A 27,176-nucleotide genomic window follows, 5' to 3' on the forward strand; every position below is an offset into this window, starting at 1 on the left:
TGGGTAGAGGCCAGATCAAACCCCTAGTCGATAAGGTGAAGTGCATCCAAGAATATCCCCAACCTAACACTAAGAAACAAATGCGGGGGTTTCTAGGTTTAATGGGATATTATAGAAGGTTCATTCCCAATTTTGCCACTAGAGCTACTCCGCTTACAAATATGTTGAAAAAAGATGTCCCCGATACTCTGCAATGGGGGGTCGACAGTGTGGAGGCTTTCCATGATCTGAAGGATAGCTTGTGTAGTCGACCGGTCCTTGCGGCCATTGACTACAACAAGCCTTTAATCCTTCAGACGGATGCCTCTGGCTGCGGTTTAGGAGCCATACTCAGCCAGGAAAACCAAGGAATAGAGCACCCAATTCTGTACTTGAGTAGGAAGTTACACCCAAATGAGAAGAATTATGCGGTAGTTGAATTGTTTAGCAGCGAAGTGGGCCATGCAAACTTTAGACCATTATCTAGGGGAGCGACAATTTACCTTGGTCACCGATCATGCCGCATTGAAGTGGCTAGGGACCATGAGAAATAATAACGCCCGTCTTACAAGGTGGTACTTAGCGTTACAGACCTTTAGATTCGTGGTAGTCCATCGGCCCGGGCATTTAAACACTAATGTTGATACCCTATCTCGCATTCCGGAAAATACGACACAGCCCCAGGCTTATAGGGATAAGCACCATTTAAGGGTGGGGGTATGTGACCAGCCAGGAATTCTTCCAGCGCAGGTCCCAGTCAAGATAAAGGGAAAAGAGGTGAAACAGAAATCCCGGGTAGGAATTGGTAAAGAACAGGTTGGATCTGAAGTAAATAATTTCCTGGACCACCGGGGGAGCCCAAGAGGCCCTTGGAATACTGCCAGGGCTGATACAGCAGGGCGTTTCCCCAGAGTATATAAGCCTGCCCCTGACAACAGGGAAAGAAGCCGGTTAGGGAGGAAATTTAGGCTTTGCCTCCCTAGGGACCCTGACGAGCCAAACAGGGACAGAGAGCCCCAACCTATGGAGCTGGATGAGGTTGCACAACCAGAGGGTTTGACTCAATCTGAGGAACTGATGGACTTTCAAGAGTCTTGTGCTGGTGAGAATGCTAACCTACCTGAACCAATGCAGGTGAACTGGACTCTGAGCCACAAACAGTGAGTGAGTTTTGGAAACTGTTTGTGTGCTGTTCTTTTGGTTTTTGAATGCTGATTTTTGCTGTGAAAGTTTAGAGAGAGTATTTGGGGGAGAGGTTTTGCTTACACCTGGGAGGGAATGTGAAAGTCTGTTTGAAAGACTGTAATTTTTGCAAAACCTACTACTCTCTCCTTCGCCTGGCAACCTTGATTATTAATTGCCAGAGGCTTTCTTATTTTTTTTGTTATGGACTGCAATCTAAGTAAAACTTGAAAGCTGGACTATAGCTGTTTTTGAATAAGGAAAAGGACTGCTTGGTAGCAGTCAGAGTGAGCTCTCTACTGAGCCCAGGTCTCAACAATAGGAGAGACTTAAGAAGCAGGAAGAAAAAGGAAAGTTGGAGTTAATTAGCCCTGCTTCAATTACTCTGCCATTTTGACAGTATTGTATTCTTCTTTTCTTTTCTTTACTGGACTGCTGTCTGGAATGTTGAATCGATGAAAGTATTACTTACCTGTTTGGAAGGATTAAGTAAAGAGAACTATTTATATAAACTGTCCCTGTGTTGGAACTTTATTTGTGGTGTTTTCCATTTTTGAAAATCCGATCCTGCAGGGTGACTCCAGGCCGGGTCACACGCTTAGGTGCTGTTTAGTGTAGCCATCAGTATTGCAACAAAGCCCTGTTCAGGGTTAAGCTGGTGGCCACAGTGTCCTTCCCCCCCGTCTTCCCCATGGCCTTTCAGCGTCCTTCTCCACCCCTTTGTCTTCCCCAGTGCTTTCAGCGTCCTTCTCCCCCCTCCTTCTCTCCCGCCCCAGGTGCAGCACAGCCGGCCAGGTCCCCTTACTTTTGTGGCACTTCCCTGACCGACCGACCGACAACAGCCCCGGTCTGACAAACCTCCCTGCCCTTAACCGCGAATCTAAATTTCCTTCTTACAGCTGCTGTAAGAAGGTAATTTAGATTCGCGGTTAAGGGCAGGGAGGTTTGTCAGACCGGGGCTGTTGTCGGTCGGTCGGTCAGGGAAGTGCCACAAAAGTAAGGGGACCTGGCCGGCTGTGCTGCACCCGGGGCGGGGCGGACCGCCCCCCTCCCTTGGTAGCCACTCGAGCCACGAGACTACGCCTCCTTACCTACCCTGCCTGTAGCACAGAGCCGAACGGAAGTCTTCCCGACGTCAGCGCTGACGTCGGAGTGAGGGAGGGCTTTGTTTAAGCCCTCCCTCCCCTCCGACGTCAGCGCTGACGTCGGGAAGACTTCCGTTCGGCTCTGTGCTGCAAGCAGAGCAGGTAGGGAGAAAAGCCGCGTGACTTAGTACATCCAGCCCCGCAGGAACCCCGCGACCCTCGGAGGTGTCCCCACGGGATCCCCGCGACCCTAGGGGGCGTCCCCATGGGATCCCCGTGACCCGAAGGGGGAACCCGTGGGTCCTGCGGGATTCCCGTTGTCCCCGTTCCCGTGCAGCTCTCTAGTCTGTATATGATCGTTTGGGAAAGGTTGGGCTGGAGAGGGCTTCAATGGCTGGGAGGGTTTAGATGGGATGGAGTAGGTTTAAATGGAGATTTCGGCAGTTGGAACCCAAACACAGTACCGGATAGAGCTTTGGATTCTTGCCCAGAAATAGCTAAGAAGAAAAAATTTAAATTGAATCAGGTTTGACAAACTGGATGGACCATTCGGGTCTTTATCTGTCATCATCTACTAAGTTACTATGATTTTAAAGTGTTTGAGGCTTGCAGGGATGGGGCAAGGACAGGAAAAAAACTCACAGGGACAGGATGGGAAAACTCACAGGGATGGGGAAACATTTGTCCCCGTGTCATTCCCTAGTGCAAACTCTGCAGGATTTACTCTAATATTTTATAGAAACAAATAGGTGCCTTCCAGCCTAGGCCCTTGTTCTAAAATTATCCTCTGTGGTCTGGATTCTATAAACGGCATCTTAATCAGTCGGCGCCTAGAAAAATGGCACCGGCCATAGGTCCATCACACCTAGGTGCCATTAACAGAATCATGGCTACTGGCGCCTAAGAAAAAACTGAAGCCATGTGGCAACATAGAAACATGAGGCAGATAAAGGCCAAATGGCCCATCCAGTCTGCCCATCCACAGTAACTATTATCTCTTCCTCTAAGAGACCCCACATGCCTATCCCCAGGCTTTCTTGAATTCAGGAATAATAACTGAAGGTTGCTCTTTCCCCTTCACCTTCTTGCAGCTCAGTCATCAGGACTCAAAAGCTGACTCTAGCTCTTCCAGGCTCTTCTGCTTCCCATATAGGTTAACTGGCATAGGGGAAAAGCCAGCAGCGGAGAGAGGGGTCAGACATGCTGGATCACCAGCTATTCTCTCCTACTGACCACACCTCTCATGTTCATGACTGCAATGGGCCAGAAGAGCGACAAACAATGGTTCCGAGGCCTTGAGGGGAGTTGCAGGTTTGTATTTAGGCCTGGCCCTCGTCGAAAGGAGGAGGGCACTGTCCAATGAAGTCATGATAGAGATAGGACTAGCACAGGGTTCCCTAAATTGCACAGCATAGATCACTTGCTGTAATTTGCCCTCCTTTCTGAAGAATGCACTGCTAGTATGTGTTCCAGAAAGAGCTGCAGTCTGTGGCCTCGGGTCAAGGCTACAAGGGCTGAACTAGATGGTATGAAACCTGGGTATTGTAGCACAACAGGAGCTGGTTACTAGAAAACTGAAAGTACAAAAGGAGCGGGCATTAACTGCTGAGCAAACTCTTTCTCTTGCCCCTAAAATACAAAAGAAGAAAGAAACCCCAATACCTGCATAATGTCCTGAAGGCTCTCTGTGAAGGAAATTTCAGCTTCTACCATGTAAAACTCTGATAGATGTCTACGACTTTGAGAATTCTCAGCTCGAAATGTAGGACCAAATGTAAACGCTCGCACAAAACCACTGAAACCCAAGAATGAGAAACAGCTTTCAGGAAAACGCTTGTTATATATTCAAAAATCTCCCTCGCTTCCACAACACATGGTGCAGAGTTCTCATTTCAGTACTGGTCCTGAGAAAATAGCTTACTTTTTTTTTTTTTTTAAATCTCACCGTGTACATGCGTTGAGTATGCATGCTAAAAAAAGGTCATATACTTTTATGTCAACTAGAGAGGAAAAAAGTGCACAGGGGTAGGAAGTAGAGAAGAGTGAAGGCTGCAGGAAGAGGGATGGATGGTAAAAAAAATTACTGGGGAAGGAAGAAGGTAAATCAGAAATATAATTTGACTAAGGGTTCCTTTTACTAAGGCGCGCTAACGGATTTACTAAGTGCTAAAACGTCCATTATATTCTATGGGCGCCTTAGGGCTCCTTTTACTAAGCCGCGCTAGCGTTTTTAGCGCACGCTAACCCCACACTGCACAAAAAATACTAACGCAAGCTCTATGGAGGCATTAGCGTGTAGCGCACACGGCAATGTAGTGCGTGCTAAAACCTCTAGCGCAGCTTAGTAAAAGGAGTCCTTAGTATTTAATGTTGTGACCAGACAGGCTCTGCGCCTGTCAGTGTCCCAGCTAAATCAGAAGGTAAAGAAAAGGGTAAACCCAGGAAGGGAGTTTACAAGATCCGTCCTGGCCCTGATGATGTTAATTTCCCCGGCAACCACCAGGGGAAGCCTGAGCTGGCTGAGAAGGTACTAGGTAGTGAGTATCTGGGTCACCACCGGAGGAGCCCAAGAGCTACCTTGTTCCCTGCTGACTCAGCCAGGTTAGGGCGGGTCCCTAGAGTAGAAAAGCCAGCAGTGGGGAACAAACAGACAGGCAAGCTAGGGAGAAGGTTTAGGCCTTTTCTCCCTGAGGATCTCCCTGGGCCAAACAGGAGCGACCAAGCCACACCTATGGAGGTACAGGAAGCTGGAGATGCCCTGCATGATCCTTTGGCTGACCTAGAGCTTCCTATGGAAATAGAGGACTTCATGCCTAAGCAATTGGAGCCTGCTGTGGTTGGTTTATCCACCAGCCACAAGCAGTAAACTACCAAACAGTGAGTTTTGTTTTGGAACTGTTTGTTTGAGCTTTACTATTTTGGGGGGGGTTTTCTTTGTAAAGCTGGGAGTGTCTCTGGGGAGAGGTTTGCTGTCACCCAGGGAGGGAATTTTGAAAGCCTTTGAACAAGCTTTTTTTGAGCAAACTTAATCCTAGCAGAACTACAAATTGCTGCTAGAGGCTTTATTTTGAGAAGCTGTGAACTGTTTGGAAGTAACAGAGATAACCAGAATTTGATTTTGTACCCGTTTTGGACTACAGGCTGTGCTGGCTCTAAGAACATAAGAACATAAGAACTGCCATCTCCGGATCAGACCTTCGGTCCATCAAGTCCGGCGATCCGCACACGCGGAGGCCCTGCCAGATGTACACCTGTCGTAATTTATAGTCCACACCACCAAAATATATTCCAGTCAATGCTCACTACTATGGAGAAATACAGACAAGAGATAAGGGTATGTAGTTACATGGAGAAAAGACCTCAGTTTCCTCTTAGAGAGGTCACTATGACTGCCGTACTCAACTTAAAGCAGCATAGGAGAAAACATCCCTGGTCAAAAAACTCCACTACATAGTACTAACAAAAGAAACTAGTAGTTAGAATCAAAAAAACTTATCTTTTAATGTCACAATTCTCCAGGTGAGACAAGAATCCAGTTAGTTAACTTAGGATTATCACGTTAAACTTCATTCAAGCGTGAAAAATTTCTTTCTTAAGACTCCCGACAGGCCCTGTTTCGCTACAAGCTGCATCAGGGGAAGTCTATGTAATTTAACTACCGCTCTACAGATTCTGTAGAAAGAAATTTTTCACGCTTGAATGAAGTTTAACGTGATAATCCTAAGTTAACTAACTGGATTCTTGTCTCACCTGGAGAATTGTGACATTAAGAGATAAGTCTTTTTGATTCTAACTACTAGTTTCTTTTGTTAGTACTATGTAGTGGAGTTTTTTGACCAGGGATGTTTTCTCCTATGCTGCTTTAAGTTGAGTACGGCAGTCATAGTGACCTCTCTAAGAGGAAACTGAGGTCTTTTCTCCATGTAACTACATACCCTTATCTCTTGTCTGTATTTCTCCATAGTAGTGAGCATTGACTGGAATATATTTTGGTGGTGTGTCTTATTAATATTCCACTTGCTATTATATATGTAATTTATAGTCCACCATATCCTTATATGCCTCTCTTAAGGAGATATGCATCTAGTTTGCTCTTGAAGCCTAGGACGGTCGATTCCGCAATAATCTCATCTGGGAGGACATTCCAGGTGTCAACCACTCTCTGAGTGAAGCAGAACTTCCTGACATTAGTCCTGAACCTGTCCCCCCTTAGCTTCATTACATGTCCTCTTGTCCGTGTCAAATTGGACAATGTCAATAATCTTCTCTGCTCTATTTTGTCAATTCCTTTCAGTATTTTGAAGGTCTCGATCATATCCCCACGCAGTCTCCTTTTCTCAAGGGAGAACAATCCTAGTGTTATAAGTCTGTCCTCGTATTCCAGTTTCTCCATACCCTTCACCAGTTTTGTTGCTCGTCTCTGCACCCTCTCCAGCAGTTTTATATCCTTCTTTAGGTAGGGAGACCAATGTTGGACGCAGTATTCCAAGTGGGGTCTGACCATTGCCCTATAAAGCGGCATTATAACTTTCTCCGATCTACTCGAGATTCCTTTCTAAGGAGAGCCTTATCTGAACATTACTGACTGGATTTAAAGAAGAGGAAAAAGTGGGAACTTTTTCTGCTTTGTTTATTTGCCTTCTTTTGAGTTTTTGCTTTGTGCACTATTAGTGACCATTCTGACGTATTTTTGTTCACCCAGTAAAAGTGAAGCATTTTCCATTTACCCATTCTTTGTGTTTTATTTTTGGATTATTGTAAGTTCCACTAATGTGTCAGTCCGTTCCTGCAGGGTGACTCCAGGCCGGGTCACACGCTGTTGTGCTTACTTGCTGTAGCCACTAGAGGTGCCATTGAGTTCCGGTCTGGGACAGTGGCGTGGCTACAATGTATGCTAAATCAATTAGCGCTCACTAACCCCCCTCTTTTACAAAGGTGCGCTATGCTTTTTAGCACATGCTAAATATTATCGCGCGCTAAACGCTAACGCATGCATGTTATCCTATGGACAGATGCTAAAACGCTTAGTGCGCCTTTGTAAAAGAGGCCCTAAATTTGATCCTTGGTAATGCCTCTGTAAATTTAGTGTACGAGTACAGGGATACGCAATACAATGTAAGAGATGAATAACATCAGCAAATAAGCCCCTAAAGAGACAGGGTAGTCAAAATGTTACAAACAAAATTTTATATACTGCCATCTCTGAGCAAATGGCATCCAAAGCTAGCAACATAATTGATTCAAGAAGCAAGTTAATTTTATATAATTAGGCTACCTTGAAAACCTGATCTACGTGAGGCGCTTGAAACCTGGCACACGGGATCCCTCTTTGGCTGCTAAACGTACTTCCTGGTTCTTATTAATCTATTTACCCGTTCCTGACATACACAAACTTCAGGCAAAGTTTCAAGGCAATCCTCCAACAGACTAGAGAAGTTTTTATCTTGCAGATACGTACTATACTTGAATGTAACTTTCCTTGAGCTAACTATATAAAAGCATGAGTTAAATTTAAGTAATAAAATAAATGCATGTCCCAACTTCTCCCATCCCACCCATAAGTGCATACAGCTTTTAAAAACAAAACATTAATTATAGTGACAGAATGCACGCAGCTATGGGCTGGTAATGAAATTACACACATCTCGGGGGCCAGGACAGCCACCCCTGGGGTGCAAGTAATTACACCTCACATACTCACGTCCTGTCTAATTGCATAATTAGTCCTCTGCCAGGTTTCTACTGTCACAAAACATGCTAATGCAACTGTAGTCTAGTCTGCAAGAATCATTCCAATTCCTCTCGTAATACTGACTTGACTCCAGAGAAGAATAAGTAATTTCAGTTCCTAAAAGGATCACCACGATTCCTACCGTTTTGCTGGACTGGTTTGATCTCCAATTAAACTACCCTCGTTCCTGCTATTCCTCCATGGGAATGATGAAAGGAAGAAGCAGAATCAAGGATAAAAACAGCTACTCCTGCTATGGGTAGTAGTTTTAAACACTTATTCCATTTTGATCCTTGAGTATCTCAAATGTGAGTACTTATACTTATATTTACAATGACACATCTGGACTTTATTTATTTATTCCATTATTTAGCCTGTCCTTCCAAAATGGGTTATAATTTTACATACAGCAGAGGACATACCAGATAATAAATACATCTACTCAGGCTGAATCTGGATTCCATAATTTCAGAATTTATTATTTAAAAAAATTTCTTATCTGCTTAATGCCTAAGCGGATTACAGTAAAAAAAAAAAAAAAACTTAATCAAATACACTTGGACATGTTATAATAACAAATATTATCTCTTCCAAGTCCCCCCTAACTCAGAGCACTTCTGCTAAAAAACAAGCAAAAAGCTAATAAAACATTTGCACAATACAAACTATAAAGTAGGCTTAACACCAAAGACTAATGAAAAGCTTTAACAAATAAATAAGTTTTTAATTGCTTTCTAAAGGGCATCTTATCCTTACACAGTCTCAAATATCCTGGCAACGGATTCCACAATGATTGAAAAGCTCATTCAAATATCAATTTATGAGTAAGAAACCATAATTTCAGACCATTTTTAACTGTTCATGGTGTCAGGACCAGCTCTTTGGAAACATTACCAATTATAATTAATTGTTGACATTTTGGAAACACCCAAAAGCAGGATCTGTGGAGTTGGAATGGGAAGCAATTTTTGAGCTGTGGAGTCGGAGTCAGTGAAAATGTGCACACTCCCACTCCAACTCCTAATAGAGTTATAGTAAATGACGGCAGATAAAGACCTGAACGGTCCATCCAGTCTGTCCATTAGTTATTCTCATTAAAAATACATGATTAAACTAACTTGTCTCTTCTTTGATATTTCTGGGTATTGCCATCTAAGCTCACTCCAGCCTATCCAACTATTCTGTTTTTAGGGTATCTACCATAAAGTCTGGCCAGTAACATCCTCATGTCCCAAGTTAGTGGAGTTACAGAGAAACATAGAAGATGACGGCAGATAAGGGCCATAGCCCATCAGGTCTGCCCACTCTACTGACCCACCCCCAAGTCTACTATCCTAGGGATCCCACTCCTGGTGACAGGTTCCCTTGGCTTAACCCTCTAAGGGATCCCACATGGGCATCCCATTTGCTCTTAAATTCTTGCACGCTGTTTGCCTCGATCACCTGCACCGGGATCTCGTTCCAAGGATCAACCACTCTAATCTAATCTAATCTAATCTAAATCTTGGGTTTATATACCGCATCATCTCCGCAGATGGAGCTCGACACGGTTTACATGGTTAGGGAAGGAACGGAACTCCAGTGGAATTATATAAGTATGAGAGAAGAGAGGTTGGTGTGAGAGTGCCAGGAGCGGGACGGGGTTACGTTCTGGAGAAGAGCCAGGTCTTCAGATGCTTACGGAATGGTAGAAGGGGGCTCAAATTGCGGAGAGGGGAAGGGAGACTGTTCCAGAGCTGAGTGATTCTGAAAGGGAGGGAAGAGCCAAGTTTACCAACAAGGGAGATACCTTTTAAGGAGGGGTAGGATAGTTTTAATTTTTGAGTGGATCTAGTGGAGGTTGGATTTGAGGAATTCCAGGATAGAGGGATAAAAGGAGGAAGGATACCGTGGAGGATCTTGAAGGTTAGGCAGGCACATTTAAAGTAGACCCTGGAAATAACGGAAATAAAGTGTCGCCATGAAATTTCCCGCCCCTGAGTTTGAACGGATGCCCTCTTGTGGCTGAGGGTCCTTTGAGAAAGAGAATCTCTTCTTACATCTCATTACGGCCCTCCTCAGTCTCATCCTACACCAAATTATCACATATGGGACACAGACAGTGCAAGAGTGTCCAGTACTGGCCTTAACTCTTTAATTTATATCCTTTGTTTTCTAATTAGAGATCCTTTATGTTTATCCCACACTTTTTGGAATTCCATCACTGTTTTCCTCTCCACCACTTCCCTCAGGAGGGTATTCCAGGCATCTGCCACCCTCTCTGTGAAAAAGAATTTCCTAACATAGCTCCTGAGACTTCCTCCCTACAACCTCAAATTATGGCCTCTAGATAAATTGTATGTCATGCAAATATTATAATGCTTAACTTTCTTATTTCACAGATAATTTGATTAACCCATTTGTTTTAGGATATGTTTTACTTTTAGAATATATTTTGATATCAAGTTCTTGGGGGGGAGGGGCTTTTACTAAGGTGTGCTAGCCGATTTAGTGCGTCCATAGATTATAATGGGCGTGTTAGTATTTAGCATATGCTAAATCGGCTAGTGGCGGCCTTAGTAAAAGATCCCCTTGATGATTACAAAATGTATTATATTTTATGGTATTTATTATTAGAGAAAATGGCACCTAGAGAATGACATGGGGGACAAAGTTTGTTCCTATTCTCATGAGCTCTGTCCCTGCCCCCACCCCCATTAATTCCTATATCTAATATAATAAAGCCCTAAGCGCGCATGCGCACTTCCACCTGCGTGCTCCCGTTTTCCGTGCGCTGTAGAGACCCGCAGGTAGGAGTGCGCATGCGCGTGGCGGTGCCGAGCCTGTCGGCCACGACGGCTCTTGCCGTCTGAAGGATAAAGCCAAGAAGCACAGAGCTGGAAGGGAGAGGAGCTGCTCTCCTCCCTCCTCCCCTCCCCCAACGGACTTAAAAACCCCCAGAGCTCGCTTCGGGTCCGGCAAGGGCTGCGGGTCCTGAAACCTTCCGATTCAAGCAGCGTCTACAGCACTCTATGCACGCTGTTTCAGGGCCTTCTACTGCCCTGATTTGCTGGGCAGTAGAAGGCCCCGAAGCAGCGTGTTGTAGAGTGCTGCAGACGCTGCTGGAATTGAAGGTTTGTCGGGACCGCAGGAAGGGAAGGGGGGGGGCAGTAAGGGACTAAGAGAGCCGGCCAGACCGTGGGAAGAGAAAGGGGGTAGGGGAAACACTGCTGTTGCACAGGGAAGTGGTGTGGGGGGAGGGAAATGGAGGGGGAGGGAATGCTGCTGTGGCTGTTGCACAGGGAAGTGGTGGGAGAGAAATGGTGCTGCATAGGAGGCAGGGAGAGAGACAGATAGAAAGACACAGGGGCAGGGAGAGACACAGAAAGACAGACAGACAAAGGGGGCCAGGGAGAGAGACAGACAGCGGGAGAGACAGAAATAAAGACACACAGACATATATTCTAGCACCCGTTAATGTAACGGGCTAAAATACTAGTAGATATATAAATAAGAGTTGGAGTCAAAGTAGAGATACCATAAGTAAAGGCATCGGAAGGTTTTGTGTACTGACTCCACAGCCCTTCCTGAAAGCACATCTTTTTCAGTTAGCTTGTTTTTATAGTAACATAGTAAATGATGGCAGATAAAGACTGGAACGGTATTATAGTACTCCCCGATATTCACGGGGGTTCTGTTCCAGGAGCCCCCGCGAATCGTGAAAAACCGCAAATACGTTTTTTCAATGGGGGAGACTGGAGAGGGCAGCGGGAGAGGCAGGAGAGAGCAGCCGGAGCGCCGGCAAGTGAAGAAAATCACTCAGTGTATGCTCCGACCGCCTCTTCCTGCACTAAGTCGGGTCTTACCAATCAGGAGCTGCGTTTCAAAGCAACTCCTGATTGAATGACTGGGACCGCGAACCCCCGACCGGGGGAACACTGTATATACTTTATTTTATTCTTGTTTTATCAGTAAGATAATTTATGATGCTTGTGTAATTATTTGTGTATATTGTAAGCTACATATAATAATTTTTACTACTTCTGCTACTACTATTCATTATTTCTATAGCGCTACCGGACGCACGCAGCGCTGCACAGAGTCACAAAGAATAAGTGAAGACAAGACGACTGAGGGGTATTTACCCTGTTACCACTTCCAAATGGAGCTGTCCAGACACAGTCAGGAACGCTGGAACATTGAAGAAATGCGGGTTTTTACCGGGTTCACTGGTTTTGCTGGCAGTCTGTTAAACACAAGATAAAACAAAAATCATCATCACATATATACCTGCAAGATACTTCAAAAGGGAAAAACACCTCTCTGGGGTTTTAATTCAGCCTTAATCCTCATCCTACCAACATGCTTTGCATGCAGAGGTGACCAGGTGCAGTGGCGTGGGAAGGGGCAATCTGTCCTGGGTGCTGGTACCCCCTCCTCTCCGCCGCAAACAACAACTTTAACGTGCTTGTGACTGCATCTTCTCTCCTGCTGAAGTCACTTCAGGGAGCCGCAAGGAACACAAAGTTCTTGTTGCTTGCAGTGGCGAACACCTAGAGGTACGGGGGAAAGGAGGGGGGCATGCGTCAGACGGAGGAGCTATGCCACTGGCTAGGTGGAGTCCCTGCAGAAACTACCAAAAGAGTATGAGAAACACATCACACTCTTCATTTTATACAACTTATTGACTGTCTCAGTCAACTGCTGACTCTGCTACGTAGTCTTCATATTCTGTGCCAGAACTCTGACTGTCACTACTCTCCTTTGCTTTTCTCCAAAATGTGCTTTCTGATAACACTGCTGCACTGAGTGATAACTAGGCAACAAACTGCTGAACTACCACCTGGTAATCTGTATTAGCACAAAAGTGGCCCCGTATAAAAATATGTTGTGGTTCCACAGGGCTTCAGTTGGTCAGATTAGAGTTCAAATTAGTCATTTCAATGCAATAAGAACATAAGAAGTTGCCACCACTGGGTCAGACCAGAGGTCCATCGCGCCCAGCGGTCCGCTCCCGCGGCGGCCCATCAGGTCTGTGACCTGTGAAGTGGTTCCTGACCATTTCTGTAACCTACCTCTACATCTATCTGTAACCCTCAATCCCCTCATCCTTTAGGAACCTATCTAAACCTTCCTTGATGTGTGAATCAAGCTCGGAAGAAAAGACTAGGCCCTCCCTCATTCAATAACAGTGTTTTCTGACAGGCATCTCAGGATGCACCAAGAAGGGGAAGGCCCGCCATTCTGAAGGGCGGGCCTGCTGGCAAGAGGAAGCGGGCATCCTTCTTGCAGTCTTTCTACAACAAGGTACAAAGGGGGGGGACTGGGGGGGTTCTTGAATTGGGAGGGTTTTGAACCGACTTCCTCCAGTCCACCAGGGCCCTCTCTTGGGGACTTGGTGGGGTGGTAGGAGGGGTTGGAAGGGGGGGGGCCTTGTTGGAGGGAACACAAGGGTGTGTGTGGGGGGGGTCCAGGTTTTGGTCAATCAGGGGTGTGGAGGTGGTTAGGGTGGCTGAGGCAGGAAGGAAGTGGGCATCCCTCCAGTCGGCGATCTTCACCGGGGGTGGGGGGTGGTTATCGGGTGGCCATGATGTTCGTGGTGCAGCAATCAGGAGTGTGGGGGTAAGTGTTCCAAGACAGGAGGAAGTGGGAATTCCTCTCTTTTATAGCAGACCTGTCAGTAATAGTTATCAACGGTTTTTTCAGGTCCTTAATAACCATCAGGAAATACGCATATAGCAGAATACTTACACGAAGTAGCAACAAAAGCTATATAAAATGTAAAGAAAAATGCAAATGTCTAGTACGCAGTCTAGTCACAGACAATGCTGCAAATGTACCCAAGATGAGAAGAAATTTAGAAGAGCATGAAAAGAATACCAAGCTAAAAGCATATGGTTATAGCGCTCATTTGCTGCACCTCCTAGCCAAAGACTTTAGTGTCCCAGAAATAAAGACAACTGTCGTTGAAATTGCTAAATACTTCTGTAACAAGCATTTTGCTGCAGTAGCTCTGAAAAAAATGGGTGGAACAAAGCTAATGCTCCCACTTGATGTTAGATGGAACTCTGCAGTATATCAAGAACTAGCTTATCCAATTAAATCTGGTTGTACTGTAAATATTAATATCGTACCAGCAAGAATGAGTCTGTAGAAAACTATGATTTAAATCAAATATTTCTGACTAGTGATTTAAATCATGATTTAAAATCAAATCCACCCTGGTATCTTGCATTCCTTCCAAAATGGCTTTCATTCTTTAAGAGCCTTGGGTCCAGTCTTATACAAAACAGAAAAGGCTATACTCTCAAATTTACACTTGTATGCCTTCTTCTCCTGCTTTCAAATACACACTTTTAGAGATAAGCACTGGCAATGACATTCCCAGTCTAGGCTGCTAATCTGTCATTATTCTGTCCACAATAAAATGCAGGCATCTACAATTATCAGCAAACACCCAGACCAGAGATAAAAACAGTTTGCTTTTCACATGCTTTCCCTTGAAAGGAGATGCTCTGGCGAGATTTGAGTACAGTTGTAAAGTCTATCATTAGCATTTGAGATTACAACATAATGAAAAGGGCATGCAGCTTTGTTTTCTTTGGTTGACAGAGGATTTTTCTCCATTACTGGCAAAAGGCAACAACTCACAAGGTACATGGAAACATTATTTGTGCTCCCTGTAAGTAACCTACTGCTCAGTTAATGACGATTTTGTGGAAGGACATGATTTCAAAAGAATGGGTGCAAAGAACATGGTCGGTAGAAGATCTCCTATCATATCCATTTATAAAACTTGAAAAGCATGTGGAGAATTGCCAATGAAATTCGTTCCAACCCCTGTGCCTGTGTCTTTCTGACCTGGAATAGAGAGAAGGGGAGAGCTGGGGTAAGGGGTCAGTGATCTGCAAGTGAGACTTTTGCATCTGATAAGGGAACTGAGCTCTGCAAAAGGTGCTGAGATGACCTTGGAGAGAGCAGTGAGTATCCTGGAAGAGGGGTGCTGAGAAGGGATATGAATGGGCAAAGGATTGAGTGTATAGTGGAAGGGGGCCTGCTGCAAGTTGCTCCCTCTACTCTCTATCTTTACAGAGGCATCAATGAAAGATCATGGTTTGAATGGAATAACATCCATTGTGTAGGTTTAGAACAAATAATAAAATAAAATCTCTAATCAATCATTATCAACAGATTTTAAATAATGCACTGCACATTTAAACCAAAGGGTGTAACTGTACCAAAACAATGGGTATTGCTATGTATCACTACTAGAAGACAGTATTCACAGGCCTCCAGCATCAACTGGATGTCACCGACATATCAACCATTAGGAAAGCTATATGGTCACTAGTTTTCACAGTAGGATTTTCAAAACAGCAACAAAAAAAAAATCTGAATCACTAAGCGGCAGCCCACAGGTGATATGGATGTGTCAGCAAAAGAGAGTGGGGGTGAGTAGTGGGGAAAGCATGTGGACCATGCTTCATAGAGCTATTTCATTTCCCTGTGTGTGTATGTGTGTGTGTGGGGGAGGTGGGGGGTGGGGAGGGGTACATGTGCAGAGCTCAACCAAAACCAAATCTGTGACAGAAAATGGCCCCTCAGTTTTGGCAGAAACTGAAACTGCCCCTCCTGATCTTTCCACCCCACTCCCAGCAGCAGCTCTCCCTCCTGAACCCCCTCCAGGGGGCAGCTCCCTCCTGTCCCTACCTTTTCATTGATAGGATGTAGGCACAGGAGCGTTCCCCTGTGCTCCTTGCATATGGGCCGCTCCAAGTGAAAAAGGCTTCGGAGACTGTCTCGGGAGTTTCCAGCAGTTCTCTGCAGCCATTTTGAGCTTGGAACCGGCACAGGCAAGAGTGAGTGAGGATTGCTCCTGCCATGCCAGTTCCAATCTTAAAAAACGGCTGCTGAGACAGTCTCGCAAGCCATTTTGAGATTGGAACCAGCATAGGCATAAGTTGGGGGTCTGGGTTTGAGAGGGGCAGATCTGGATCCGGATCAGAGAGGAATCTGCAGCTGCCACTGGGCCTATCTTCAGTTAGGGGGTAGAAAGAGAGTGATTGTGAGGCAGGGAGAGTTTTGGTTTCAGACGAAAATGCACTGGCATTTTCAACCAAAATCCAAACCTGAATTTTGGGCTGCTTTAGGTGCCAAATCTAAAACTGAAATTTGGTTGGCCTCTAACCACCCCTCCATCCATGTGAAATATCTTCTCTGTTCACATGCACTACGGGTGTTTTTGTGTTGGTTCTCTGTTTCAGTGACTTGGAGAATGTAGAAAGGAGGAAGGGAGAGCCAGTAATTCCTTAACTGCTGTGTTTGACTACATGAAATGTTCTTACATTTCCTAAAGAAATACAACGGGACTTTTTTAATGGGATGTGGTGGGAGGGTGGGGATGTATTTCTCTGAAACACCCTCCAATTTCTCTTTGTCATTCTGCTTCACTTATAACAATCTATGGTAAATAAGCAGAGGCCCAGTCAAGATGGCGCCATTGAGCGCTTCCACTATGCCAACTAACCAGTCAGTCTTGGGTGCAGAAGTCCTTGTTATTTTTGAATTTGCCAACATAGAGCTTTTTGGACCCCTACACGTTTGCAAAAATTAGACAGTTCTAAGTCCAATAAATGCTGGCACTGTAATCTAGAACCAGGGACATTAGATCATTTATTGTATCATTGTCCCTATATTAAAACTTTTTGGAATTCAATTTGGCCACAAATTAATAAATTGATGGAAAATCATATTGCAATATCATATGATACAATATTATTTGGAATGATGATGAGAAAAAAAAGTCAAATTTCACCAGAAAATAACAAGCTTTTATTAATTATGACAGGGGTTGCCATTCAGCATATAACTAACAACTGGAAGAATTATAACAACCTAAATTATACATTTTGGTGGAATACAATATGTCATATATTTAAAATGGAAAGAACAATAGCAATACAAAGGGGGACATATACTAAATTTATAAAAATATGGGGGCCATTGACAAAATACTGTAATGAATAAATAATAGGATTTTTCTTCTTTTCTTCTTTTAAGGATTTTTTTTTTTTATGACACACATAGAGGGGGGGTAAGGAAAATAATTTCTACATAATATGTTATAATATAATATACAATATGTAATGTATGATTGAAAAATAATAGAAGGGTGGGGGAAGGGAGAGGGGATAAAATTTATTTAGAACATAATGTATTAGATATAAAAATGTTATTGAATATTCATCAATTATATTCTAACATGTTGTACACTTTCTGTAAAATTTGAAAATTAAAAATATTATATTAAAGTAATAAAAGGGTGGGGGGAGGGTGAGGGGGAAAATTAAATTTAGATATATAATGTATTAGATATAAAAGTGATACTATGTATTTATCAATTGTATTTAATATTTTGTACACTTTATGTAAAATTTGAAAATAAAAAATAATGGAAAAAAAAAAAGAATTTGCCAACAATTGGAAACACAAAAATATTTAAGGTTTATTGTACTCTACTTGCTTGGCTAATTTTATGCAGAATGGAACATTAAATCCTGCTCCTTGAGCTAATTATGCTTTCTTCAAACTTTACTCTTGTTAGGCATAATCCTAGCCCTGAAAATTATAACCTGGGTATAATCTGGTAGCCTAATGTCCTAAGAGGAAGAACAATCTGGCCAGGCATATCCATGTCATCCAAGACTGATATCAACCACACCCAGACAGCACATCACCTCCTGTCCTAACAGTCTTCAGAAATATATTTCATGCTAGCAGAAATGACCTATGACTCAAAAAGCTTTTGTGGGAAGATAAACAGACCACAGCACTCTTTTCTGTCTGCTTGGAGATTCTTCCAATAGTAGAAAACAGAATTGCTTTAATTTAGCTCTCAGCTGTGACATACACTCATGAACATCTGCTAAGTGAAGTACTGTACTGTGAATCAGCCAGTCAGCAGTTGATATACTGTCATGGAGGAGAAAGGCCATAATAGGATAAAGATACTAGGGAGAGAAGAAAATTTTGCTTTCTGGACCAGACACCGTGCTATTGCATTTTAATTAAATAATTGCTGTTGAGATAATCTTTGGACTGGAACATTTCAATGACAAGCAGAAGCACTCCTATCAAGGTACTATCGCTGCCACACAGACTATGCTAGCAGAAATTACCGTATTCTTTGCTCCATAAGACGCACCCCAGATTTAGAGAAGGAAAACAAGAAAAAAAAAACCCATTCTGAACCAATTTGTATACTAACATATACCCGACACCTTTAAATTCCATCCCAGCCCCCCAATCAATCAATCATCACTTTTACATACCCCCAAAACCTTTAAATTCCGTCCCAGCCTCTCGGTGGTACCTTTAAATTTTGGAGGTCAGTGGATGGCTGCCTGCTGCTTGTTGGGGCTCACGGTGCACAAGTGCACTAATGCCTGGGCCCGCGACACTTCCTAATTGTGCCGGTCGCTGGTGCTTCACAGGGTGGCTGCCTGTTTATTACTGGCACGTTGGGGCCAGCGGCACAGAAGTGCGCTGCTGCGTGGGTGCGCGTCACTTCTGAATGGCTGCCTCGGTCCCCATCCTTCCCTCCCTCCCATCAGAACCCAGCCGCAAGAACTACTTACCTCCCTAAGCAGCGTCGGGCCGGCAGCACTCTAACAGACTGCTTTGGCCTTGTCTGCCCGTGAACTCTGCTGCATTACTGATGATGTTAGCAGTATTATGGCAGAGTGAATTCACGGGCGGACAAGGCCGAAGCAGCCTGTTAGAGTGCAGCCGGCCCAACGCTGCTTAGGGAGGTAAATAGGGCTCGCAGCCGGGTTCCGATGGGAGGGAGGGAAGGATGGGGATTTGGCTGCATGGCGGGTGCTCGGAGGGGAGGGGGCGCTCTCTCAAGGGTCCTGCTGCACAGGGAATGGGAGGGAGGGAAGGGAAACTGCTGGCAAATCCTGGGACTACGGCTTATTTTGGGGGTAGGGCTTATATTAAGACCTACCTCCCAAATCCTGCTAGGGCTTATTTTCGGGGTAGGTGTTATTTTCGGGGAATCACGGTAGATGTGTCACTTTTAACCGCCTGGTGTTTCACAGATACCTGAACAGTCAACCTGGACTTTTATGCACTCATTGGAACTCTTGCTGTCTCGCCATGTCGAGTCCTTACATATATGTCACAACTGAGGACTAAAGACAGCTTGGATCTCAGATTGAATCATTTGCCTTTGACACCTCACTTCTTATCCACTTATACTACGCAGATGAATCCAGTATAAAATGGGAGCTCTAGTCTGCAATCACTTTAAGGAAAACTTGGCTTCTGCTGTCTTCAGTCAATTTCCAACTCTCAATTCTACTTATTGAAGAGCGATCAAACCTCTTTAAGAGAAATGAGCAGGTCGCAGCCTCCCAGCAGCGGAGGCAAGAGGCAGCTCTTTTTCAGCATCAGCACTTGAGAATGCAAGCTGACCCATTCACCTCCGATTACTGTTATTTTCTTCAACAAATCCAGGGCTGCCTGTAAACACTGCAAGCCAAGGTGACAGATGACCTAGAAATGATATTTCCTGGCAAAGTATTCCCTCTTCCCTCACCATTTGTTAACAACGTATGAAAATCATACTTCTACAAGGAGCTTCCCGTCTGTCTGGGATGTGCACACAGATTTGTTGCCAAGTGTTTTTTCCAGCGAATCCAAGCAAGATCCTCTAAAAATGTATTATTGACAGAGTCCCAAACATAAAAAGGGAGGCAGACACGCAGCGAACACCATGTCTTCAAAAAGTAAAATCAAAATCTCCTTACTCATTTCACACATTAAATAGCCATGAAGCAAAACAACCTAAGAAAAACCTTTTTACTAGACTAGACTTTTTTTAAAGATATATCAGTGATAGGAAGAAGTGCAAAAGTGGCATTGGGAGACTCAAAGGTGAAGGGGAGAAATATGTAGAAGCTGATAAAGAAAAAGCTGAATTGCTTAACAAATATTTCTGTTCTGTGTTAACGGTTGAAGCGCCGGGAACGGGACCGCAGAAGACAAACGCGAGTAGGGATGGAGGAGTGGTAGACCCTGATTGATTTTCAGAGGGTAGTGTTTGTAAGGAGCTAGCTGAATTAAAGGTAGACAAAGCAATGGGGGCCGGATGGTGTACTTCCGAGGGTGATTCAGGAAATTAGGGAAGTTTCTGGTGGCTCCATTTTCAATGCTCCTCTAGAGTTGGGAGTGGTACCAGAAGACTGGAGAAGGACGGATGTGGTCCCTCTCCACAAAAGTGAAATGAAGGAAGAAGCAGGGAATTACAGGCTGGTAGGGAATTAATTTTCTGGTAAGCAAATTAATGGAAACACTTTTAAAACAGAGAACAGTGAACTTTCTAGAATCCAGTGGATTACAAGACTGGAGGCAACATGGATTCACTAGAGATAGGTCTTGTAAGACAAATCTGATCAATTTCTTTGACTGGGTGACCAGGGAATTGGATAGAGGATATACACTAGATGTGGTGCATTTAGATTTTAGCAAAGCATATGACAAGTGTTCAACTCAGACGTCTAATAAATAAACTGAGTGCCCTCGGGATTGGTCCCAAAGTGACAGGCTGGATCAGGAACTAGTTGAGTGGAAGATAAAGGGTAGTGGTCAATGGAGATCGTTCTGAGGAAAGGGATATTACCAGTGGTGTGCCTCAAGGTTCTGTTGTTGGGCCTGTTCTTTTTAACATTTTTCTAAGCGATATTGCTGAAGGGCTGTCAGGCAAGCTTTGCCTCTTTGCGGATACTAAGACACCCACATGGTGTGAACAACATGAAGACCTGAAGAATGGTCTGAAACTTGGCAGCTAAAATTTAATGCTAACAAATGCAAGTTCATGCATTTAAGAAGCAAAAACCCAAAGGAACGGTACAGTTTAGGGGGCGAAGAACTTATGTGCAAGACTTGGGTATGATTGTATGTGATGATCTTAAGATGTCTTAACAGGTTGAAAAGGTGACAGCGAAAGTTAGAAGGATGCTAGGGTGCATAGGAAGAGGTATGGCCAGTAGGAAAAAGGAGGTATTGATGCCCCTTGTATGACTCTGGTGACATCTCATTTAGAATATTGTGTACAATTTTGAAGGCCGCACCTTCAAAAAGTTATAAAAAGAATGGAGTCGGTCCAGAGGAAGGCTACTACAATGGTGCACTGTCTTCATCATAAGACATATGGGGACAGACTTAAAGATTTCAATCTGTATACTTTGGAAGAAAGGTGGAAGAGGGGAGATATGATAGAGACATTTAAATACCTACATGGCATAAATGCGCATGAGTTGAGTTTCTTTCATTTGAAAGGAAGCTCTGGAATGAGAGGGCATAGATGAACTTAAGAGGTGATAGGATCAGGAGTAATCTCAGGAAATTATTTTTTACAGAAAGGGTGGTAGGTCGTGAAACAGTCTCCCAAAAGAGGTGGTAGAGACAGAGACTGTGTATGATTTCAAGAAAGTCTAGGATAGTCAAATGGGATCTCTTAGAGAGAGGAAGAGATAATGGTAACTGTGGATGGGCCATTTGGCCTTTATCTGCCATCATTTTTCTATAATTTAACACCTTCTCTAAGAACAATGAGTAGGCCAAAGCAAATTATAAAATACCCCCCCCCCCCCAAAAAAAAAGTGACTCATAAATAACATTACAATGATGGTGAGAAAAGGAAGCAGGGGATGATGCATTGCCAGAGTGATAAGAAGGTGACAAAGTGGCTGCTTAATTAGGCCTGGTATTCAGTTAAAAAGCCCAATTCTCTTTAAAAAGTATGTACAGTATTTGGAAGCATGTTTGTATAAAGCCAGTTTGACATACAGAAAAGGAGTTTTATAAACTTGTCCAAGGGGGTGTTCAATGTCAGACTTCGAGGCTGGCAACCCAGTTGGGTTTTCAGGATTTCCCGAATTAATATGCAGGAGATCTATTTGCATACAATGGAAGCACTACATGCAAACAGATTCATTAGGGAAATCCTGAAAATCCAACTGGGTTGTGAAACTCAGGAACTGGCAATGAGCAACCCTTGACATACAGTACCCAGGGAATTGTATGTGCTATTATAATGGAAGCAACCTATGGGTTACGGGCATAAAAGTTGTACACTTGGAAAAAGCTCATAAAATTGCACTCTTGGATGATAATTCTATATGTGAATGCCTGATAGGAGCATGTGCTATAAAGGAAAGCAGTTGCCTAGAACAGTGTTTTTCAACCTTTTTACACCTATGGACCGGCAGAAATAAAAGAATTATTCTGTGGATCGGCATTGGTCCGTGGGCCAGCGGTTGAAGAACACGGGGCTAAGTCGTGGGCCAGACCCCGCCCATCTCCACCCCAGACCCCGCCCCCATAATAGTACTAATTGCACCTTGCACGTCCCTTGCCTCATCTGGAAGCCTTCCCTCTGATGTTGCAATGTCAGAGAGAAGGCTTCCGGTTCAGGCGCAGGACGTGCATAGGAGCCACTGCCCGTGGCTTTGTGCACTGAATCAGTTAGGAAGAGGGAGCTGGCTCGAAGATAATGCCGCATCGATCGCACCGTGGACCGGCGGTTGAAGAACACTGTTTTGGGCCTCATGCACATGCTGGCCCTGTGGATCGGCAGGAAATTTCTGTGGACTGGCACTGGTCCATGGACCGGTGGTTGAAGAACACTGGCCTAGAATACTAATATAGCAGGTGTACAACATAGGTTGAGCACTTAGAGTAGCCTGTGGGACACAAGTGTGAAGGACCTGTATCTTGGTGTGGTGTACAGACCCCCTAGACAACTGGATGACATGGACACAGACTTAATTGAAGACATTGAGAATATCACTCTAAGGGGAGACACTGTAATACTTGGGGACTTCAATATGCCTGATGCAGACTGGAACACACTTTCAGCGACAACCAGCACTAGTAGGAGGCTATTAAACTCCATAAAGGGAGCCCGTCTCAAACAAATGGTGATGGAGCCCACTAGGGCCCAGGCAATCCTTGACCTGGTACTCACCAATGGGGAAAGCGTCTCAGAGGTCTCAGTAGGAGATACGTTAGCCTCCAGCGACCACAACATAGTATGGTTCAATCTTAGGAAAGGCTTCCCTAGATCAAACACGAAAACAAAGGTACTCAATTTCCGCGGCACAGACTTCGCACGCATGGGAGATTTCGTCCATCGGACGATGCAGGACCAAGTGGAGACTGATGATGTAGAAGCTAAGTGGTTAACACTGAAATCAACCATACATGAAGCAACTAGCCGCTACATAAAATCGGTAAATAAACGACAAAGAAACAATAAACCCCAATGGTTCACCGCAGAGATCTCACACCTTGTTAAGGAGAAGAAAAAAGCATTTCTTTCCTACAAGCATACGGAAACAAGAGAAGCTATCATGGAATATAGGACCAGATCTACAGCGGTCAAAACAGCAATTAGGGAGGCCAAACTTCGTGTGGAAGAAACTCTAGCAAAGAACATTAAGAAGGGGGACAAATCCTTCTTCAGGTATATTAGTGATAGGAAAAAGAACATAGTACGCCTTAACAAACCGGATGGGAATTACGTGGAAGCAGATTCAGATAAAGCTGAACTACTGAACGAATACTTCTGCTCGGTCTTCACTTGCGAGGCACCAGGACATGGTCCTCGGTTAGAGGCTAAGTCAAATGCAGACGACCCGTTTCAGAATTTTGAGTTCACATCTGGTGAATCTGCACCCAAGAGTGCTCAAAGAGTTGTGCGATGTCCTGGCGATACGGTTCACGGAAGTTTCGCCCCCCACATTTCGCCCCCAGCAATTCGCCCCTCACATTTCGCCCCCGCACATTTCGCCCCCCGGATGTTTCGCCCCCGCACATTTCGCCCCCCGGATGTTTCGCCCCCACACATTTTGCCCCCGCACATTTCGCCCCTGAGTGTCAGACTATTCCTCTCGCAGGCGATTTCTTTGCCGACACGACGGCAGGCTACAAATTCAAAGTGCACAGCTGGCTGTTCTCACTGCCTCTAATGTCGGCCCTGCAGCTCCGGACTTCCCCACACCTGCTCTCTCCCACCCCCCCCCCCCGATCACTATTATTTTAAATGTTATGGCAGCCACGGCGCTGTATCCATCGGAGGAGACTTCTAACCTCGGCCATGAAGTTGCTGTTGCAGGAAGAGTTCCGGGGCAGGCCGAGGTTAGAAGTCTCCTCCGATGGATACAGCGCCGTGGCTGCCATAACATTTAAAATAATAGTGATCGGGGGGGGGGGGGGAGAGAGCAGGTGTGGGGAAGTCCGGAGCTGCAGGGCCGGCGTTAGAGGGAGTAAGAGCTGATGGTGCCACAGGGTCCCGCGTTGGGGGGGGGGATGGTGCCACAGGGTCCCGCCCCTCCCCTCTACCTTGACTGGCTGACAGGCTAGGCAGACGCTGTGCTTAAGTAAGCGTGTCGCTCCTTTTAGATTCAAAGCTCAAAAGACTGGGAAGGGGAGGAGGAGACGTGGCAAGAACAGGCTCATCTGCACCCCCGCCGTGGCTGCCATAACATTTAAAATAATAGTGATCGGGGGGGGGGGGGGGGGGGGGAGAGAGCAGGTGTGGGGAAGTCCGGAGCTGCAGGGCCGGCGTTAGAGGGAGTAAGAGCTGATGGTGCCACAGGGTCCCGCGTTGGGGGGGGGATGGTGCCACAGGGTCCCGCCCCTCCCCTCTACCTTGACTGGCTGACAGGCTAGGCAGACGCTGTGCTTAAGTAAGCGTGTCGCTCCTTTTAGATTCAAAGCTCAAAAGACTGGGAAGGGGAGGAGGAGACGTGGCAAGAACAGGCTCATCTGCACCCCCTTAACTGTAATTGGTTGATAGAATTGACAGACAGTGCACGCTACCTCGGCCTGCCCCGGAACTCTTCCTGCAGCCACCACCCGCCTAGGCAGGAACATGAAGTTGCTGTTGCAGGAAGAGTTCCGGGGCAGGCCGAGGTTAGAAGTCTCCTCCGATGGATACAGCGCCGCGGCTGCCATAACATTTAAAATAATAGGGGGGGGGGGGGGGGAAGAGCAGGTGTGGGGAAGTCCGGAGCTGCAGGGCCGACATTAGAGGCAGTGAGAACAGCCAGCTGTGCACTTTGAATTTGTAGCCTGCCGTCGTGTCGGCAAAGAAATCGCCTGCGAGAGGAATAGTCTGACACTCAGGGGCGAAATGTGCGGGGGCGAAATGTGTGGGGGCGAAACATCCGGGGGGCGAAATGTGCGGGGGCGAAATGTGTGGGGGCGAAATGTGTCTGGGGGCGAAATGTGGGGGGCGAAATGTGAGGGGCGAATTGCTGGGGGCGAAATGTGGGGGGCGAACCTTCCGGATCCCTGGCGATACCACTAGCCGCACTCTTCAATCTCTCCCTAAACACGGGGAGAGTACCCTTGGACTGGAAAACAGCCAACGTCATTCCTCTGCACAAAAAGGGTTGCAGGGCAGAGGCTGCGAATTACAGACCGGTGAGTCTCACATCAATAGTGTGTAAAATCATGGAAACTTTAATTAAACGCAAATTAGACACGATCCTGTATGAGGGAAATCTACAGGATCCCAATCAACATGGATTCACCAAGGGTAGGTCCTGCCAATCCAATCTCATCAGCTTCTTTGACTGGGTGACAAGGAAGCTAGACTTGGGAGAGTCTATGGACATCGTGTACCTGGATTTCAGTAAAGCATTTGATAGCGTCCCACACCGCAGGCTGTTGAGCAAAATGAAATCGATGGGGTTAGGAGAAACACTTACTACTTGGGTCAAGCATTGGCTAAGCGGAAGACTTCAAAGGGTAATGGTTAACGGTACCCTCTCTAAAACATCAGAGGTGACCAGCGGAGTACCGCAGGGTTCAGTCCTGGGCCCACTCCTTTTCAACATATTCATAGGGGATCTGACTCAGGGGCTTCAGGGTAAAATAACATTATTCGCCGACGATGCTAAACTATGCAATACAGTAAGTGAATGTAATTTACAGGATAGTATGACACAGGACCTGCTTACATTGGAAAGATGGTCCTCTACCTGGCAACTGGGCTTCAACGCTGGGAAATGTAAGGTTATGCACCTCGGTAACGGTAATCCATGCAGAAATTACACCTTGAATGGGGAAACTTTAACTAGTACTTCGGCGGAACGAGACCTAGGAGTAATCATCAGTGCAGACATGAAAACTGCCAATCAAGTGGAGAAGGCTTCATCTAAAGCAAGGCAAATGATGGGATGTATCAGTAGAAGCTTTGTCAGCAAGAAGCCTGAAGTCATAATGCCATTGTACAGAACCATGGTGAGACCTCATCTGGAATACTGTGTACAATTTTGGAGACCTCATTACTGTAAAGATGTGCTCAGAATCGAGTCGGTTCAACGGATGGCCACCAGGAGGATCTTGGGTCTCAAAGGTCTCTCATACGAGGAGAGACTAAACAAACTACAGCTCTACACTCTAGAAGAACGTAGGGAGAGGGGAGACATGATTGAGACATTTAAATACATCACAGGACGTATCGAGGTGGAAGATGATATCTTCTTTCTCAGGGGACCCTCTGCCACCAGAGGGCATCCGCTCAAACTCAGGGGCGGGAAATTTCGTGGCGACATAAGGAAGTACTTCTTCACAGAAAGAGTGGTTGACCGTTGGAATGAGCTTCCAGCGCAGGTGATCGAGGCCAACAGCGTGCTGGACTTCAAGAATAAATGGGATACATATGTGGGATCCCTACGAGGGTCAGAGGAGGAAAGAGGGGATCCCTAAGAGAGTCAATCTGAATAAATAGTCACTAGGTATAGACTTAAGAGGAAGGGACAGTACGGTGGGCAGACTTGATGGGCTATAGCCCTTTTTCTGCCGTCATCTTCTATGTTTCTATGTTTCTATGACCACAGAAGGAGGGTGATGGGAGTGAGAGATACTGGACCCATAAGAAAGGTCACAGTTCAAATGTATTTAATATACCACCAGTGGCATAGTCATGGGTAGGCCCAGGCCCATCCAGTAGCAGCACATCTATATGTAGCTGGTGGAGATCCCTAAGCCCCACCAGCTAAAAACTCCCTAAATCTCTCTTACCGTGTACCCTTTAGAGAGCTGATCTGCCTGCTGCTCCAGCCAGTCCCATAACCTTCCTTCTGACATACTCCACCTATGCAGAACAGGAAGTTGTGTCAGAAGAACGGCTGTGGGGCTGG

The 27,176-nt window shown here is 45.3% G+C and overlaps 1 protein-coding gene across 3 annotated transcripts in view; it reads right to left on the reverse strand.

Annotated features, from left to right (window-relative positions):
• The window catches only part of NARS2 (asparaginyl-tRNA synthetase 2, mitochondrial), a 107,937-nt gene that overhangs the window by 47,983 nt on the left and 32,778 nt on the right, over nt 1-27,176 (reverse strand). For all 3 annotated transcript variants that reach the window (XM_033949023.1, XM_033949022.1, XM_033949025.1), the window contains 2 exons: nt 12,102-12,202; nt 3,909-4,041 (listed from right to left, as the gene is read on the reverse strand). In XM_033949023.1, coding sequence (XP_033804914.1) covers nt 3,909-4,041; nt 12,102-12,202 — 234 coding nt within the window. The remainder of the gene's footprint in view (nt 1-3,908; nt 4,042-12,101; nt 12,203-27,176) is intronic.

The sequence above is a fragment of the Geotrypetes seraphini genome, chromosome 6 (assembly GCF_902459505.1).
Source record: "Geotrypetes seraphini chromosome 6, aGeoSer1.1, whole genome shotgun sequence".
Lineage (NCBI taxonomy): Eukaryota > Metazoa > Chordata > Amphibia > Gymnophiona > Dermophiidae > Geotrypetes > Geotrypetes seraphini.